The sequence below is a fragment of the Mustelus asterias genome, unplaced genomic scaffold, assembly GCF_964213995.1.
Source record: "Mustelus asterias unplaced genomic scaffold, sMusAst1.hap1.1 HAP1_SCAFFOLD_4336, whole genome shotgun sequence".
NCBI lineage: Eukaryota > Metazoa > Chordata > Chondrichthyes > Carcharhiniformes > Triakidae > Mustelus > Mustelus asterias.
The window spans coordinates 1,403-19,636 of NW_027594281.1; the positions used below are offsets into that span (position 1 = coordinate 1,403).

The 18,234-nt window shown below is 60.0% G+C and overlaps 1 protein-coding gene across 1 annotated transcript; it reads left to right on the forward strand.

The window, feature by feature from the left end:
• Positions 1–234: 234 nt before the first annotated feature.
• On the forward strand, positions 235–11,358 carry LOC144491058 (uncharacterized; the record flags this gene model as incomplete). Its single annotated transcript, XM_078208736.1, has 4 exons — positions 235–385; positions 1,691–1,721; positions 7,839–8,186; positions 10,063–11,358. Coding segments are annotated over exons 1-4 (1,825 nt in total), but the record flags the coding sequence as incomplete, so codon positions are not given.
• Positions 11,359–18,234: the final 6,876 nt, after the last annotated feature.

An 18,234-nucleotide genomic window follows, 5' to 3' on the forward strand; every position in this document is an offset into this window, starting at 1 on the left:
ATAGCTCCTTGAAAGTGGCGTCACAGGTCGACAGGGTGGTGAAGGTGGTGTTTGACCCGCTGACCTCCCATCGGTCAGGGGATCGAGTACAGGAGTTGGCATGGAAAGAGGGGCCAAAGGGCCTCCCCGTGCGATTGTACGGGTTTCCCTGAATGCCTTTGAGTTTTTTGTGTTCTCTGTTGACCGTTTCCCATCCCCCTCCCCCCGCCCCCCCCTCCCCTGTCGTCCCGCAGAGATGGAGCACGAGAAGGAGACATCGGAATTAGCCAGCCAGGCCTCCGAGCTGTCCGCGCGGGAGGCCGATGGGCCCAAGAAGCGCGGCAAGGCCGCCAAGGTCCTCGACCTCAACAGCGAAGGCGAGGAGGAGGAGGAGCCCCTCGAGAAGGTGAGCGAGGAGTTGGCGTCGGGACTGACTCGTGACTCGGGCTGCAGAAACTCTTCAGCCGAGCATTCGTCCGGACAAACACAAGAATGCCAAATTTCCGAGGGGGTCACGTGGGGTCAGCGGTTTATGCTGCGTGTATAAAGGAGGGAGGCCGCAGGAACACGGAGACGTGGGGAAATTCGGAACAGGAGGAGGCCATTCGGCCCTTCCAGTCTGCTCCCGCCATTCATTACGATCACGGCTGTTCGTCGAATTCAATATCCTGATTTCCCCCCCCCCCTCCCCCATATCCCTCCATCCCTTTAACCCCAAGAGCTAAGATCGGCACAGCGGGTTAGCACTGCTGCCTCACAGCGCCAGGGACCCGGGTTCGATTCCCGGCTCGGGTCACTGTCTGTGTGGAGTCTGCACATTCTCCCCGTGTCTGCGTGGGTTTCCTCCGGGTGCTCCGGTTTCCTCCCACAGTCTGAAAGACGTGCAGGTTAGGGTGGATTGGGCCGTGCTAAATTCTCCCTCAGTGTGACCCGAACAGGAGTGTGGGCGACTGGGGGGATTTTCACAGTAACTTCATTGCAGTGTTAATGTCAGCCTAGTTGTGTCGCTAATACATCAAGTTTAAATCCATGACCCCTGGTACTGGACTCCCCTCCGCCATAGGGAACATTCTTTCTGAATCTACCCTGTCTAACCCTGGTAGAATTTTATAAGTTTCTATCAGATCCCCTCTCACTTTTCTAAACTCCAAGTGTCACAAGTAAGGCTGACATTAACACTGCAATGAAGTTACTGTGAAAATCCCCCCAGTCGCCACACTCCTGTTCGGGTCACACTGAGGGAGAATTTAGCACGGCCAATCCACCCTAACCAGCTCGTCTTTCAGACTGTGGGAGGAAACCGGAGCACCCGGAGGAAACCCATGCAGACACGGGGAGAAGGTGCAGACTCCGCACAGACAGTGACCCGAGCCGGGGATCGAACCTTCGCTCCCCCATTGATGTATAGAGTGAATTGCTGGGGGTCCCTGCCGGGCAATGGTCGTCACAGCCGGAAAAGTACCCGTCTTTATTCCTGCCATTCCCCTTGGCAACTGGCCTCCCAATCGGCCAATCAACTCGCGTGCAGTGCCAATAGCTTTTGCCCTCTGGAATTTGGCTTCCTTGGGTCTGATGAGTCCCTGGTGAAAAGATTCGACCGCAAGTCACTTCCGCGACAATACCCCAGCTCTGTGTCGGATCGAGTTTGTTTGCTTACTCCTGCTCCTATCTGATATGATTCCTTTCTCTCTCTGTCTCCCTGAACCTTTAGGAGGATGATGAGGAAGAGGATGAGGATGAAGGTGAGTTGGAAGCCAGCGAGAGCGAGGAAGGTGCGTTCTCCACCTCCGCGCTCTTTGCATTTTGGGGTTTTTCTTGCATGGCGTGACCCCTCCCCTTCGTCCCGGGCCCCCACCGGGTACCGTTTCCCGGGGAGGTAGGGGGGCAGTGTTGTTTCGTTCAGGGGGGGCTCCCGTGGCATTGCTCCTGATCCAAGTGGCATTTTATCAGGGCTGCTTTCTTGCCTCGGAAGCGAGTTGTGCTATTCTTCTGCTCAGGTGCCCCTGACTTGGGCTGACTATCCCGTGGCATTGCTCACGGTTCAAGTGGCACATCTTGTTGGGGCTGGTCTTTCGCCCAGGAAGCGAGTGTCGCACCCCTTTGGAATACTGCGTGCAGTTCTGGTCACCCTATTATAGAAAGGATATCATTAAACTAGAAAGAGTGCAGAAAAGATTTACTAGGATGCTACCGGGACTTGATGGTTTGAGTTATAAGGAGAGGCTGGATAGACTGGGACTGTTTTCCCTGGAGGCTGAGGGGTGATCTTATAGAGGTCTATAAAATAATGAGGGGCACAGATCAGCTAGATAGTCAATATCTTTTCCCAAAGGTAGGGGAGTCTAAAACTAGAGGGTATAGGTTTAAGGTGAGAGGGGAGAGATACAGAAGGGTCCAGAGGGGCAGTTTTTTCACACAGAGGGTGGCGAGTGTCTGGAACGAGCTGCCAGAGGCAGTAGTAGAGGCGGGTACAATTTTGTCTTTTAAAAAGCGTTTAGACGGTTACATGGGTGCGATGGGTATAGAGGGATATGGGCCAAACACGGGCAATTGGGACTCGCTTAGGGTTTTAAAAAGGGGGCGGCATGGACAAGTTGGGCCGAAGGGCCTGTTTCCATGCTGTAAACCTCTGATTCTGCCCCGGTGCCCCTAGCCTAGCTGACTTCCCCCCCGTGGCATTGCTCACGGTTCAAGTGGGGCCCTGACTGGCAGCAAGTGTAGTATTACTGCTGATGTACCCACTGCAGAGCCACACCCACGACCCATCTAAACCCCCATTGGCATTGCTCCTGATCCGTGTGGAGGGCAGGTGCCGTTTCATAATGGCGGGAATGTCATGTGACTCAAAGACACTTAGTGTCCAAAGATGTGTAGGTTAGGGGGATTGGCCATGCTAAATTGTCCCTTAGTGTCCAAAGATGTGCAGGTTAGGGGGATCGGCCATGCTAAAGTGTCCCTTAGTGCCCAAAGATGTGCAGGTTAGGGGGATTGGCCATGCTAAATTGTCCCTTAGTGTCCAAAGATGTGTAGGTTAGGGTGGATTGGCCATTCTAAATTGTCCCTTACTGTCCAAAGATGTGCAGGTTAGGTGGAGTGGCCATGCTAAATTGTCCCTTAGTGTCCAAAGATGTGCGGGTTAGGTGGATTGGCTGTGCTAAATTGTCCCTTAGTGTCCAAAGATGTGTAGGTTAGGTGGATTGGCCATGCTAAATTGTCCCTTAGTGTCCAAAGATGTGCGGGTTAGGTGTATTGGCCATGCTAAATTGTCCCTTAGTGTCCAAAGATGTGCAGGTTCGGGGGATTGGCCATGCTAAATTGTCCCTTAGTGTCCAAAGATGTGCGGGTTAGGGGGATTGGCCATGCTAAATTGCCACTTGTTTTATTCATTCGTGGGACACGGGCATCGCTGGTCCAGCATTTATTGCCCATCCCTAGTTGCCCCTTGGAGGGCAGTTGAGAGTCACCCACATTGCTGTGTCTCTGGAGTCACATGTAGGCCAGACTGGGGTACGGACGGCAGATTTCCTTCCCTAAAGGGAACCGGATGGGTTTTTCCCACAACGGGTCATCAGTAGATTCTTAATTCCAGATATTTTTTTAATCGAACTCAAATTCCACCATTTGCCGTGGGCGGGATTCGAACCCAAGTCCCCCAGAACATTAGCTGAGTTTCTGGATTAATAGTCTGGTGATAATACCACTAGGCCATCGCCTCCTCTTCTCGGCAGCAATTGGCTCACCAATCGGATCGAGGGATGAGGTTGGGTGCGATGGTGAGTGTAAGGGACTCGGTCATTGGCTAGCGGAACGGGATCATTCTTCCCATTAGGAGTGATGCCACGGGAGGGTCGCAGCAGGGTGCCATGGGTGTGGGGGAGGCTGGAGGGCCACACGGGTGTGGGGAGGGGGTGGGGGGTGGGTTTGAAAGATTTCCTGGGGTCAAGACGTGAGGGGGAGGGGGCAGAACATCCAGAGCAGTGGCGTGGGGCGGTTAGCGTGGGGTGACTCTGGGGATGGGGGGGAGCAATGCCAGGGGTGGGTCAGTCGCTGTGAGGAATAGGAGCAATGCCAGGGGTGGGTCATTCGCTGTGAGGATGGGGAGCAATGCCAGGGGTGGGTCACTCACAGTGAGGATGGGGAGCAATGCCAGGGGTGGGTCATTCGCTGTGAGGATGGGGAGCAATGCCAGGGGTGGGTCATTCGCTGTGAGGATGGGGAGCAATGCCAGGGGTGGGTCATTCGCTGTGAGGATGGGGAGCAATGCCAGGGGTGGGTCATTCGCTGTGAGGATGGGGGAGCAATGCCAGGGGTGGGTCATTCGCTGTGAGGATGGGGAGCAATGCCAGGGGTGGGTCATTCGCTGTGAGGATGGGGGAGCAATGCCAGGGGTGGGTCATTCGCTGTGAGGATGGGGAGCAATGCCAGGGGTGGGTCATTCGCTGTGAGGATGGGGAGCAATGCCAGGGGTGGGTCATTTGCTGTGAGGATGGGGAGCAATGCCAGGGGTGGGTCAGTCGCTGTGAGGATGGGGGAGCAATGCCAGGGATGGGTCATTCGCTGTGAGGATGGGGAGCAATGCCAGGGGTGGGTCATTCGCTGTGAGGATGGGGAGCAATGCCAGGGGTGGGTCAGTCGCAGTGAGGATGGGGAGCAATGCCAGGGGTGGGTCATTCGCTGTGAGGAAGAGGAGCAATGCCAGGGGTGGGTCATTCGCTGTGAGGAAGAGGAGCAATGCCAGGGGTGGGTCATTCGCTGTGAGGAAGAGGAGCAATGCCAGGGGTGGGTCAGTCGCTGTGAGGAAGAGGAGCAATGCCAGGGGTGGGTCATTCGCTGTGAGGATGGGGAGCAATGCCAGGGGTGGGTCACTCGCAGTGAGGATGGGGAGCAATGCCAGGGGTGGATCACTCGCAGTGAGGATGGGGAGCAATGCCAGGGGTGGGTCATTCGCTGTGAGGATGGGGAGCAATGCCAGGGGTGGGTCATTCGCTGTGAGGAAGAGGAGCAATGCCAGGGGTGGGTCATTCGCTGTGAGGAAGAGGAGCAATGCCAGGGGTGGGTCAGTCGCTGTGAGGAATAGGAGCAATGCCAGGGGTAGGTCATTCGCTGTGAGGATGGGGAGCAATGCCAGGGGTGGGTCACTCACAGTGAGGATGGGGAGCAATGCCAGGGGTGGGTCATTCGCTGTGAGGATGGGGAGCAATGCCAGGGGTGGGTCACTCGCAGTGAGGATGGGGAGCAATGCCAGGGGTGGGTCATTCGCTGTGAGGATGGGGAGCAATGCCAGGGGTGGGTCATTCGCTGTGAGGAAGAGGAGCATTGCCAGGGGTGGGTCAGTCGCAGTGAGGAACAGGAGCAATGCCAGGGGTGGGTCAGTTGCTGTGAGGATGGGGAGCAATGCCAGGGGTGGGTCATTCGCTGTGAGGAAGAGGAGCATTGCCAGGGGTGGTTCAGTTGCCGTGAGGAACAGGAGCAATGCCAGGGGTGGGTCATTCGCTGTGAGGATGGGGAGCAATGCCAGGGGTGGGACATTCGCTGTGAGGATGGGGAGCAATGCCAGGGGTGGGTCATTCGCTGTGAGGAAGAGGAGCATTGCCAGGGGTGGGTCATTCGCTGTGAGGACGGGGAGCAATGCCAGGGGTGGGTCACTCACAGTGAGGATGGGGAGCAATGCCAGGGGTGGGTCAGTCGCAGTGAGGATGGGGAGCAATGCCAGGGGTGGGTCAGTCGCAGTGAGGAACACGAGCAATGCCAGGGGTGGGTCATTCGCTGTGAGGATGGGGAGCAATGCCAGGGGTGGGTCATTCGCTGTGAGGAAGAGGAGCATTGCCAGGGGTGGGTCAGTCGCAGTGAGGATGGGGAGCAATGCCAGGGGTGGGTCACTCACAGTGAGGATGGGGAGCAATGCCAGGGGTGGGTCAGTCGCAGTGAGGATGGGGAGCAATGCCAGGGGTGGGTCAGTCGCAGTGAGGAACAGGAGCAATGCCAGGGGTGGGTCATTCGCTGTGAGTATGGGGAGCAATGCCAGGGGTGGGTCATTCGCTGTGAGGAAGAGGAGCACTGCCAGGGGTGGGTCATTCGCTGTGAGGATGGGGAGCAATGCCAGGGGTGGGTCATTCGCTGTGAGGATGGGGAGCAATGCCAGGGGTGGGTCATTCGCTGTGAGGATGGGGAGCAATGCCAGGGGTGGGTCATTCGCTGTGAGGATGGGGAGCAATGCCAGGGGTGGGTCATTCGCTGTGAGGATGGGGAGCATTGCCAGGGGTGGGTCATTCGCTGTGAGGATGGGGAGCAATGCCAGGGGTGGGTCACTCACAGTGAGGATGGGGAGCAATGCCAGGGGTGGGTCAGTCGCAGTGAGGATGGGGAGCAATGCCAGGGGTGGGTCAGTCGCAGTGAGGAACACGAGCAATGCCAGGGGTGGGTCATTCGCTGTGAGGATGGGGAGCAATGCCAGGGGTGGGTCATTCGCTGTGAGGAAGAGGAGCATTGCCAGGGGTGGGTCAGTCGCAGTGAGGATGGGGAGCAATGCCAGGGGTGGGTCACTCACAGTGAGGATGGGGAGCAATGCCAGGGGTGGGTCAGTCGCAGTGAGGATGGGGAGCAATGCCAGGGGTGGGTCAGTCGCAGTGAGGAACAGGAGCAATGCCAGGGGTGGGTCATTCGCTGTGAGGATGGGGAGCAATGCCAGGGGTGGGTCATTCGCTGTGAGGAAGAGGAGCACTGCCAGGGGTGGGTCATTCGCTGTGAGGATGGGGAGCAATGCCAGGGGTGGGTCATTCGCTGTGAGGATGGGGAGCAATGCCAGGGGTGGGTCATTCGCTGTGAGGATGGGGAGCAATGCCAGGGGTGGGTCATTCGCTGTGAGGATGGGGAGCAATGCCAGGGGTGGGTCATTCGCTGTGAGGATGGGGAGCATTGCCAGGGGTGGGTCATTCGCTGTGAGGATGGGGAGCAATGCCAGGGGTGGGTCAGTCGCAGTGAGGAAGAGGAGCATTGCCAGGGGTGGGTCATTCGCTGTGAGGATGGGGAGCAATGCCAGGGGTGGGTCAGTCGCAGTGAGGATGGGGAGCAATGCCAGGGGTGGGTCAGTCGCAGTGAGGAACACGAGCAATGCCAGGGGTGGGTCATTCGCTGTGAGGATGGGGAGCAATGCCAGGGGTGGGTCATTCGCTGTGAGGAAGAGGAGCATTGCCAGGGATGGGTCAGTCGCAGTGAGGATGGGGAGCAATGCCAGGGGTGGGTCACTCACAGTGAGGATGGGGAGCAATGCCAGGGGTGGGTCAGTCGCAGTGAGGATGGGGAGCAATGCCAGGGGTGGGTCAGTCGCAGTGAGGAACAGGAGCAATGCCAGGGGTGGGTCATTCGCTGTGAGGATGGGGAGCAATGCCAGGGGTGGGTCATTCGCTGTGAGGAAGAGGAGCACTGCCAGGGGTGGGTCATTCGCTGTGAGGATGGGGAGCAATGCCAGGGGTGGGTCATTCGCTGTGAGGATGGGGAGCAATGCCAGGGGTGGGTCATTCGCTGTGAGGATGGGGAGCAATGCCAGGGGTGGGTCATTCGCTGTGAGGATGGGGAGCAATGCCAGGGGTGGGTCATTCGCTGTGAGGATGGGGAGCATTGCCAGGGGTGGGTCATTCGCTGTGAGGATGGGGAGCAATGCCAGGGGTGGGTCAGTCGCAGTGACGCAGGGAAGGGAGCAATGCCAGGGGTGGGTCAGTCGCTGTGAGGATGGGGGAGCAATGCCAGGGGTGGGTCAGTCGCAGTGACGCAGGGAAGGGAGCAATGCCAGGGGCCGTCTCGGGACGAATCCCTCCCTCTCCTGGCCCCACGGCTGACTGTCACCCGCTCCCTCCCGGCAGACGAGGCGGAGAGCGACGCTTCCTCGAAGGCGGAGGAGTCGGAAGAGGAGGAGGAGGAGGAGGAGGAGGAGTCGGAGCCCTCCTCGGGCTTCGAGAGCAGCTCCGAGGAGGAGGCGGAGGCCCCGGACACCATGGACGACTCGACGGTGGACAGCTCCGTGGCGGAGGAGAAGGAAGCGAAGGGCCAGCCTCCAGCCGAGGTGGCCCGCACCGAGGTGGAGGAGGTGACGGCGCGAGGCCCTGAGGCGCAGCCGGGGACAGAGAGGCAGGAGGAGGCCCGGGCGGCACAGGAGACGCCGCAGGAGAAGGAAAACACAGAGACAGAGAAGGCCCCAGCAGTGACAATCGGTGAGTGCGATACACTGTCCTTTCCCCCTCTGGGACCGGGTGTCACAGTGCGTTAGATACACTGTCCTTTCCCCCCTCTGGGACCGGGTGTCACAGTGCGTTAGATACACTGTCCTTTCCCCCTCTGGGACCGGGTGTCACAGTGCGTTAGATACACTGTCCTTCCCCCCTCTGGGACCGGGTGTCACAGTGCGTTAGATACACTGTCCTTTCCCCCTCTGGGACCGGGTGTCACAGTGCGTTAGATACACTGTCCTTTCCCCCCTCTGGGACCGGGTGTCACAGTGCGTTAGATACACTGTCCTTTCCCCCCTCTGGGTCCGGGTGTCACAGTGCGTTAGATATACTGTCCTTTCCCCCCTCTGGGACCGGGTGTCACAGTGCGTTAGATACACTGTCCTTTCCCCCTCTGGGACCGGGTGTCACAGTGCGTTAGATACACTGTCCTTTCCCCCTCTGGGACCGGGTGTCACAGTGCGTTAGATACACTGTCCTTTCCCCCTCTGGGACAGGGTGTCACAGTGCGTTAGATACACTGTCCTTTCCCCCACTGGGACCGGGTGTCACAGTGCGTTAGATACACTGTCCTTTCCCCCTCTGGGACCGGGTGTCACAGTGCGTTAGATACACTGTCCTTTCCCCCTCTGGGACCGGGGTGTCACAGTGCGTTAGATACACTGTCCTTTCCCCCTCTGGGACCAGGTGTCACAGTGCGTTAGATACACTGTCCTTTCCCCCTCTGGGACCGGGTGTCACAGTGCGTTAGATACACTGTCCTTTCCCCCTCTGGGACCGGGTGTCACAGTGCGTTAGATACACTGTCCTTTCCCCCTCTGGGACCGGGTGTCACAGTGCGTTAGATACACTGTCCTTTCCCCCTCTGGGACCGGGTGTCACAGTGCGTTAGATACACTGTCCTTTCCCCCCTCTGGGACCGGGTGTCACAGTGCGTTAGATACACTGTCCTTTCCCCCCTCTGGGTCCGGGTGTCACAGTGCGTTAGATACACTGTCCTTTCCCCCCTCTGGGACCGGGTGTCACAGTGCGTTAGATACACTGTCCTTTCCCCCTCTGGGACCGGGTGTCACAGTGCGTTAGATACACTGTCCTTTCCCCCTCTGGGACCGGGTGTCACAGTGCGTTAGATACACTGTCCTTTCCCCCTCTGGGACCGGGTGTCACAGTGCGTTAGATACACTGTCATTTCCCCCTCTGGGACCGGGTGTCACAGTGCGTTAGATACACTGTCCTTTCCCCCTCTGGGACCGGGGTGTCACAGTGCGTTAGATACACTGTCCTTTCCCCCTCTGGGACCAGGTGTCACAGTGCGTTAGATACACTGTCCTTTCCCCCTCTGGGACCGGGTGTCACAGTGCGTTAGATACACTGTCCTTTCCCCCTCTGGGACCGGGTGTCACAGTGCGTTAGATACACTGTCCTTTCCCCCTCTGGGACCGGGTGTCACAGTGCGTTAGATACACTGTCCTTTCCCCCTCTGGGACCAGGTGTCACAGTGCGTTAGATACACTGTCCTTTCCCCCTCTGGGACCGGGTGTCACAGTGCGTTAGATACACTGTCCTTTCCCCCTCTGGGACCGGGTGTCACAGTGCGTTAGATACACTGTCCTTTCCCCCTCTGGGACCGGGTGTCACAGTGCGTTAGATACACTGTCCTTTCCCCCTCTGGGACCGGGTGTCACAGTGCGTTTGATACACTGTCCTTTCCGCCTCTGGGACCGGGTGTCACAGTGCGTTAGATACACTGTCCTTTCCCCCTCTGGGACCGGGTGTCACAGTGCGTTAGATACACTGTCCTTTCCCCCTCTGGGACCGGGTATGTTGTCCGCGATAACTGACCCTCATTTCCTTGGTGTAGATCCGTCGGCCGCGATCCCGGACAAGCCTCCCTCGCCGCCGGGCCGGGAAGCGGACTCCACCCCGCCGGACAGAGCAGAGAAGATGGCGACCGCGCCCCCGGAGGAAGTGATGCCCGTGGCCTCCGACGCGGAGTCGACGACCAACGAGGCAGCCGGACCCCCTCCGGAGCCCCCACGCAAGCAGCGCAAGAGGGTCTCGTTCTCTCTCTCCGAGGAGGAGGAGGCGGAGGAGACGGAGGACAAGGAGGGCGACGGCTCCCCCGTCGAGCCTTGGGCCCGCGCCCTCCGGAGGCGCGAGGCCCCACCTTCCGGGCCCACCACCATCCGCAACCTCCCCCTGGACCACGCCGACCTGGTCAAGGCCCCCAGCGAGGAGCCCCCGTCCCGGCCTCCCCGAGGCCGGGCCCGGCAACCCCCCTCCCCCCGGGCCCCGGCCAGCCCTCCGGAGGATGAGAGCCTCCGGCTGAAGGAGCAGCTGGGAGCCTCCTCGCTCTTGGCGCTGGCCAACACGGCCTTCTCCCCGCCGACCCCCGACAAGGGGGTGGACCTGGCGGCCTTGGCCGACATCGCCCTCACCATCGGCGAGGGGGGCGCCGACCCGCCACGGCCTTCCTCCGAGGAGGAGGAGGACCTGCACCCGAGGGCCGAACGCACCTTCCACCTGGAGCACAGCTACGCCAAGCCCCCTCCCCGCTCGCCCTCGGCCCGCCGCCCCTCGGCCCGCCGGCCCCCCCCTGCCCCCCTCCCCGAGGCCCCCGACCTCCTGGACGCCGTGCTGGAGGCCCCCGAGGTGGTGGTGTCCGCCCCCTCCTCAGGCCCGGCCCCCTTCAGCGGCGAGCTGGAGGTGGGCGACTTGGGCGGAGGGGAGGAGGAGGAGGAGGAGGAGGACGACCGGCGCGCGAGGCGGAGGAGGCTGCCCCTGGAGGAGGCCGCCGACTCGGAGGAGGCCCCGCTCGGCCCCGAGTTGGCCGCTCCGTCTCCCGCCGCCCAGGCCCCCAAGGGCAAGAGACTGGAGCCGGGCGAGGTGTGCCCGGATCGGGCGGGTAAGGCGGCCACCGAGGACTCCGACGGCTCTTTCAAGGCCCGCAGCGAGTTCGAGGAGATGGCCATCTTGTATGACATCTGGAACACGGGTCTGGACCCGGAGGATGCTGGGTACCTGAAGCAGACATACGAGCAGCTCTTACAGGAAGACACCAACGTGGACTGGCTAAATGACACCCACTGGGTGTTCCACAGCAATATCCTTTCCTTTCACGGGGCCCTGGAGCCTCCCACATACCTCTCTCCTCAAGGTTGTGGCCAATGGTGGCGGCCATTTTGTTTGTGGCCATTTTGTTTGTGGCCATTTTGTTTGTGGCGCTCCCTCAGCACTGACCCTCCCACAGTGCGGCGCTCCCTCAGCTCTGACCCTCCCACAGTGCGGCGCTCCCTCAGCACTGACCCTCCCACAGTGCGGCGCTCCCTCAGCACTGACCCTCCCACAGTGCGGCGCTCCCTCAGCACTGACCCTCCCACAGTGCAGCGCTCCCTCAGCACTGACCCTCCCACAGTGCGGGGCTCCCTCAGCACTGACCCTCCCACAGTGCGGGGCTCCCTCAGCACTGACCCTCCCACAGTGCGGCGCTCCCTCAGCACCGACCCTCCCACAGTGCGGCGCTCCCTCAGCACCGACCCTCCCACAGTGCGGCGCTCCCTCAGCACCGACCCTCCCACAGTGCGGCGCTCCCTCAGCACCGACCCTCCCACAGTGCGGCGCTCCCTCAGCACTGACCCTCCCACAGTGCGGCGCTCCCTCAGCACCGACCCTCCCACAGTGCGGCGCTCCCTCAGCACCGACCCTCCCACAGTGCGGCGCTCCCTCAGCACCGACCCTCAGTACGGCGTGGGGAGTGAGGGAGGCTCATTAATGTCTGTGATCGAATACAGAAGGTGGCAAGTAACGTTGGCGCCACAGAGGTGCCAGGCACTAACCAACTACGTCAAGGGATGTTTTAACCCTCTGGGGCAAGAGGGGGCATAATCTCCGAGTAAGGGGTCGCCCAAAGACAGGAAATCAAGAGGAGCACCTCCTCTGGCCGGGGGGTGAATCTGTGGAACTCTTTCCCCCAGAGGGATGTGGAGGCCGGGTCCTTAAGTATGTTTGAGGGCGCGATCGATTTTTAACCAGTAAGGGAATCGGGGAAGTGGGGGAGAAGCGGGGGGCATTCAGCACTATCGTTTCAGATGAGACTTGTGCTCATTGCAATGGGCTAGCAGACTCGATGGGCCAAATGGCCTCTTGCTCCTCCTACTGGAGGAGGTTACAGAGATAGGGAGGGGGTGTAGGGGGCTGGAGGCGGTTACAGAGATAGGGAGGGGGTGTAGGGGCTGGAGGCGGTTACAGAGATAGGGAGGGGGTGTAGGGGGCTGGAGACGGTTACAGAGATAGGGAGGGGGTGTAGGGGCTGGAAGTGGTTACAGAGATAGGGAGGGGTGTCGGGGGCTGGAGGCGGTTACAGAGATAGGGAGGGGGTGTAGGGGCTGGAAGTGGTTACAGAGATAGGGAGGGGTGTCGGGGCTGGAGGAGGTTACAGAGATGGGGAGGGGGTGTCGGGGCTGGAGGAGGTTACAGAGATAGGGAGGGGTGTAGAGGCTGGAGGAGGTTACAGAGATCGGGAGGGGGTGTAGGGGCTGGAGGAGGTTACAGAGATAGGGAGGGGGTGTAAGGGGCTGGAGGAGGTTACAGAGATAGGGCGGGGTGTAGGGTCTGGAGGAGCTTACAGAGATAGGGAGGGGTGTAGGGGGCTGGAGGAGGTTACAGAGATAGGGAGGGGGTGTAGGGGGCTGGAGGAGGTTACAGAGATAGGGAGAGGGTGTAGGGGCTGGAGGAGGTTACAGAGATAGGGAGGGGGTGTAGGGGGCTGGAGGAGGTTACAGAGATAGGGAGGGTTGTAGGGGGCTGGAGGAGGTTACAGAGATAGGGAGGGGTGTAGGGGCTGGAGGAGGTTACAGAGATAGGGAGGGGTGTAGGGGCTGGAAGAGGTTACAGAGATAGGGAGGGTTGTAGGGGGCTGGAGGAGGTTACAGAGATAGGGAGGGGTGTAGGGGCTGGAAGAGGTTACAGAGATAGGGAGGGGTGTAGGGGCTGGAGGAGGTTACAGAGATAGGGAGGGTTGTCGGGGCTGGAGGAGGTTACAGAGATAGGGAGGGGTGTAGGGGCTGGAGGAGGTTACAGAGATAGGGAGGGGTGTAGGGGCTGGAGGAGGTTACAGGGATAGGGAAGGGGTGTTGGGACTGGAGGGAGTTACAGAGATAGGGAGGGGTGGAGGGGCTGGAGGAGGTTACAGAGATAGGGAGGGTTGTAGGGACTGGAGGGGGTTACAGATAGGGAGGGGTGTAGGGACTGGAGGGGGTTACAGAGATAGGGAGGGGCTGGAGGAGGTTACAGAGATAGGGAGGGGTGTAGGGGCTGGAGGAGGTTACAGAGATAGGGAGGGGGTGTAGGGTCTGGAGGAGGTTACAGAGATAGGGAGAGGGTGTAGGGGCTGGAGGAGGTTAGAGATAGGGCGGGGTGTAGGGTCTGGAGGAGCTTACAGAGATAGGGAGGGGTGTAGGGGGCTGGAGGAGGTTACAGAGATAGGGAGGGGGTGTAGGGGCTGGAGGAGGTTACAGAGATAGGGAGGGGTGTAGGGGCTGGAGGAGGTTACAGAGATAGGGAGGGGGTGTAGCGGCTGGAAGAGGTTACAGAGATAGGGAGGGGTGTAGGGGCTGGAGGAGGTTACAGAGATAGGGAGGGGGTGTAGGGGCTGGAGGGGGTTACAGAGATAGGGAGGGGTGTAGGGGGCTGGAGGAGGTTACAGAGATAGGGAGGGGTGTAGGGGCTGGAGGAGGTTACAGAGATAGGGAGGGTTGTAGGGGGCTGGAGGAGGTTACAGAGATAGGGAGGGTGTAGGGGGCTGGAAGAGGTTACAGAGATGGGGAGGGGGTGTAGGGGGCTGGAGGAGGTTACAGAGATAGGGAGGGGGTGTAGGGGGCTGGAGGAGGTTACAGAGATAGGGAGGGTTGTAGGGGCTGGAGGAGGTTACAGAGATAGGGAGGGGTGTAGGGGCTGGAGGAGGTTACAGGGATAGGGAAGGGGTGTTGGGACTGGAGGGAGTTACAGAGATAGGGAGGGGTGGAGGGGCTGGAGGAGGTTACAGAGATAGGGAGGGGCTGGAGGAGGTTACAGAGATAGGGAGGGGCTGGAGGAGGTTACAGAGATAGGGAGGGGTGTAGGGGCTGGAGGAGGTTACAGAGATAGGGAGGGGGTGTAGGGGCTGGAGGGGGTAACAGTGATAGGGAGGGGTGTAGGGGCTGGAGGGGGTAATAGAGATAGGGAGGGGGTGTCGGGGCTGGAGGAGGTTACAGAGATAGGGAGGGGTGTAGGGGCTGGAAGAGGTTACAGAGATAGGGAGGGGGTGTCGGGGCTGGAGGAGGTTACAGAGATAGGGAGGGGGTGTCGGGGCTGGAGGAGGTTACAGAGATAGGGAGGGGGTGTAGGGGGCTGGAAGTGGTTACAGAGATAGGGAGGGGTGTAGGGGGCTGGAGGAGGTTACAGAGATCGGGAGGGGGTGTAGGGGGCTGGAAGTGGTTACAGAGATAGGGAGGGGGTGTAGGGGCTGGAGGAGGTTACAGAGATAGAGAGGGGGTGTAGGGGCTGGAGGAGGTTACAGAGGTAGGGAGGGGGTGTAGGGGCTGGAGGAGGTTACAGAGATAGGGAGGGGATGTAGGGGGCTGGAGGAGGTTACAGAGATAGGGAGGGGTGTAGGGGGCTGGAGGAGGTTACAGAGATAGGGAGGGGTGTAGGGGGCTGGAGGAGGTTACAGAGATAGGGAGGGGGTGTAGGGGCTGGAGGAGGTTACAGAGATAGGGAGGAGGTGTAGGGGCTGGAGGAGGTTACAGAGATAGGGAGGGGGTGTAGGGGGCTGGAGGAGGTTACAGAGATAGGGAGGGGGTGTCGGGGCTGGAGGAGGTTACAGAGATAGGGAGGGGGTGTAGGGGGCTGGAGGAGGTTACAGAGATAGGGAGGGGGTGTCGGGGCTGGAGGAGGTTACAGAGATGGGGAGGGGTGTAGAGGCTGGAGGAGGTTACAGAGATAGGGCGGTGTGTAGGGTCTGGAGGAGGTTACAGAGATAGGGAGAGGGTGTAGGGGCTGGAGGAGGTTAGAGATAGGGCGGGGTGTAGGGTCTGGAGGAGCTTACAGAGATAGGGAGGGGTGTAGGTGGCTGGAGGAGGTTACAGAGATAGGGAGGGGGTGTAGGGGGTTGGAGGAGGTTACAGAGATAGGGAGGGGGTGTAGCGGCTGGAAGAGGTTACAGAGATAGGGAGGGGTGTAGGGGCTGGAGGAGGTTACAGAGATAGGGAGGGTTGTAGGGGGCTGGAGGTGGTTACAGAGATAGGGAGGGGGTGTAGGGGCTGGAAGAGGTTACAGAGATAGGGAGGGGTGTAGGGGCTGGAGGAGGTTACAGAGATAGGGAGGGTGTAGGGGGCTGGAAGAGGTTACAGAGATGGGGAGGGGGTGTAGGGGGCTGGAGGAGGTTACAGAGATAGGGAGGGTTGTAGGGGCTGGAGGAGGTTACAGAGATAGGGAGGGGTGTAGGGGCTGGAGGAGGTTACAGGGATAGGGAAGGGGTGTTGGGACTGGAGGGAGTTACAGAGATAGGGAGGGGTGGAGGGGCTGGAGGAGGTTACAGAGATAGGGAGGGGCTGGAGGAGGTTACAGAGATAGGGAGGGGTGTAGGGGCTGGAGGAGGTTACAGAGATAGGGAGGGGGTGTAGGGGCTGGAGGGGGTAACAGAGATAGGGAGGGTTGTAGGGGGCTGGAGGAGGTTACAGAGATAGGGAGGGTGTAGGGGGCTGGAAGAGGTTACAGAGATGGGGAGGGGGTGTAGGGGGCTGGAGCAGGTTACAGAGATAGGGAGGGTTGTAGGGGCTGGAGGAGGTTACAGAGATAGGGAGGGGTGTAGGGGCTGGAGGAGGTTACAGGGATAGGGAAGGGGTGTTGGGACTGGAGGGAGTTACAGAGATAGGGAGGGGTGGAGGGGCTGGAGGAGATTACAGAGATAGGGAGGGGCTGGAGGAGGTTACAGAGATAGGGAGGGGTGTAGGGGCTGGAGGAGGTTACAGAGATAGGGAGGGGGTGTAGGGGCTGGAGGGGGTAACAGTGATAGGGAGGGGTGTAGGGGCTGGAGGGGGTTACAGAGATAGGGAGGGGGTGTCGGGGCTGGAGGGGGTTACAGAGATAGGGAGGGGTGTAGGGGCTGGAAGAGGTTACAGAGATAGGGAGGGGGTGTCGGGGCTGGAGGAGGTTACAGAGATAGGGAGGGGGTTTAGGGGCTGGAGGAGGTTACAGAGATAGGGAGGGGGTGTCGGGGCTGGAGGAGGTTACAGAGATGGGGAGGGGTTTCGGGTTTTGGGAGGAGGTTACAGAGATAGGAAGGGGTGTAGGGGGCTGGAGGAGGTTACAGAGATAGGGAGGGGGTGTAGGGGCTGGAGGAGGTTACAGAGATAGGGAGGGGTGTAGGGGGCTGGAGGAGGTTACAGAGATAGGGAGGGGGTGTCGGGGCTGGAGGAGGTTACAGAGATAGGGAGGGGGTGTAGGGGGCTGGAGGAGGTTACAGAGATCGGGAGGGGGTGTCGGGGCTGGAGGAGGTTACAGAGATAGAGAGGGGTGTAGGGGCTGGAGGAGGTTACAGAGATAGGGAGGGGGTGTAGGGGGCTGGAGGAGGTTACAGAGATAGGGAGGGGTGTAGGGGGCTGGAGGAGGTTACAGAGATAGGGAGGGGTGTAGGGGGCTGGAGGAGGTTACAGAGATAGGGAGGGGGTGTAGGGGCTGGAGGAGGTTACAGAGATAGGGAGGGGGTGTAGGGGCTGGAGGAGGTTACAGAGATAGGGAGGGGTGTAGGGGGCTGGAGGAGGTTACAGAGATAGGGAGGGGGTGTAGGGGCTGGAGGAGGTTACAGAGATAGGGAGGGGGTGTAGGGGGCTGGAGGAGGTTACAGAGATAGGGAGGGGTGTAGGGGGCTGGAGGAGGTTACAGAGATAGGGAGGGGGTGTAGGGGGCTGGAGGAGGTTACAGAGATAGGGAGGGGGTGTAGGAGTTGGAGGAGGTTACAGAGATAGGGAGGGGGGTGTAGGGGCTGGAGGAGGTTACAGAGATAGGGAGGGGTGTAGGGGCTGGAGGAGGTTACAGAGATAGGGAGGGGTGTAGAGGCTGGAGGAGGTTACAGAGATAGGGAGGGGGTGTAGGGGCTGGAGGAGGTTACAGAGATAGGGAGGGGGTGTAGGGGCTGGAGGAGGTTACAGAGATAGGGAGGGGTGTAGGGACTGGAGGGGGTTACAGAGATAGGGAGGGGGTGTAGGGGCTGGAGGGGGTTACAGAGATAGGGAGGGGTGTAGGGGCTGGAGGAGGTTACAGAGATAGGGAGGGGGTGTAGGGGCTGGAGGAGGTTACAGAGATAGGGAGGGGGTGTAGGGGGCTGGAGGGGGTTACAGAGATAGGGAGGGGGTGTAGGGGCTGGAGGAAGTCACAGAGATAGGGAGGGGGTGTAGGGGCTGGAGGAGGTCACAGAGATAGGGAGGGGGTGTAGGGGCTGGAGGAGGTTACAGAGATAGGGAGGGGGTGTAGGGGGCTGGAGGGGGTTACAGAGATTGGGAGGGGGTGTAGGGGCTGGAGGAGGTCACAGAGATAGGGAGGGGGTGTAGGGGCTGGAGGAGGTTACAGAGATAGGGAGGGGTGTAGGGGCTGGAGGGGGTTACAGAGATAGGGAGGGGGTATAGGGGCTGGAGGAGATTACAGAGATAGGGCGGGGTGTAGGGGCTGGAGGGGGTTACAGAGATAGGGAGGGGGTATAGGGGCTGGAGGAGGTTACAGAGATAGGGAGGGGTGTTGGGGCCGGAGGAGGTTACAGAGATAGGGAGGGGGTGTAGGGGCCGGAGGAGGTTACAGAGATAGGGAGGGGGTGTAGGGGGCTGGAGGAGGTTACAGAGATAGGGAGGGGTGTAGGGGGCTGGAGGCGGTTACAGAGATAGGGAGGGGTGTAGGGGGCCGGAGGAGGTTACAGAGATAGGGAGGGGGTGTAGGGGGCTGGAGGAGGTTACAGAGATAGGGAGGGGTGTAGGGGGCTGGAGGAGGTTACAGAGATAGGGAG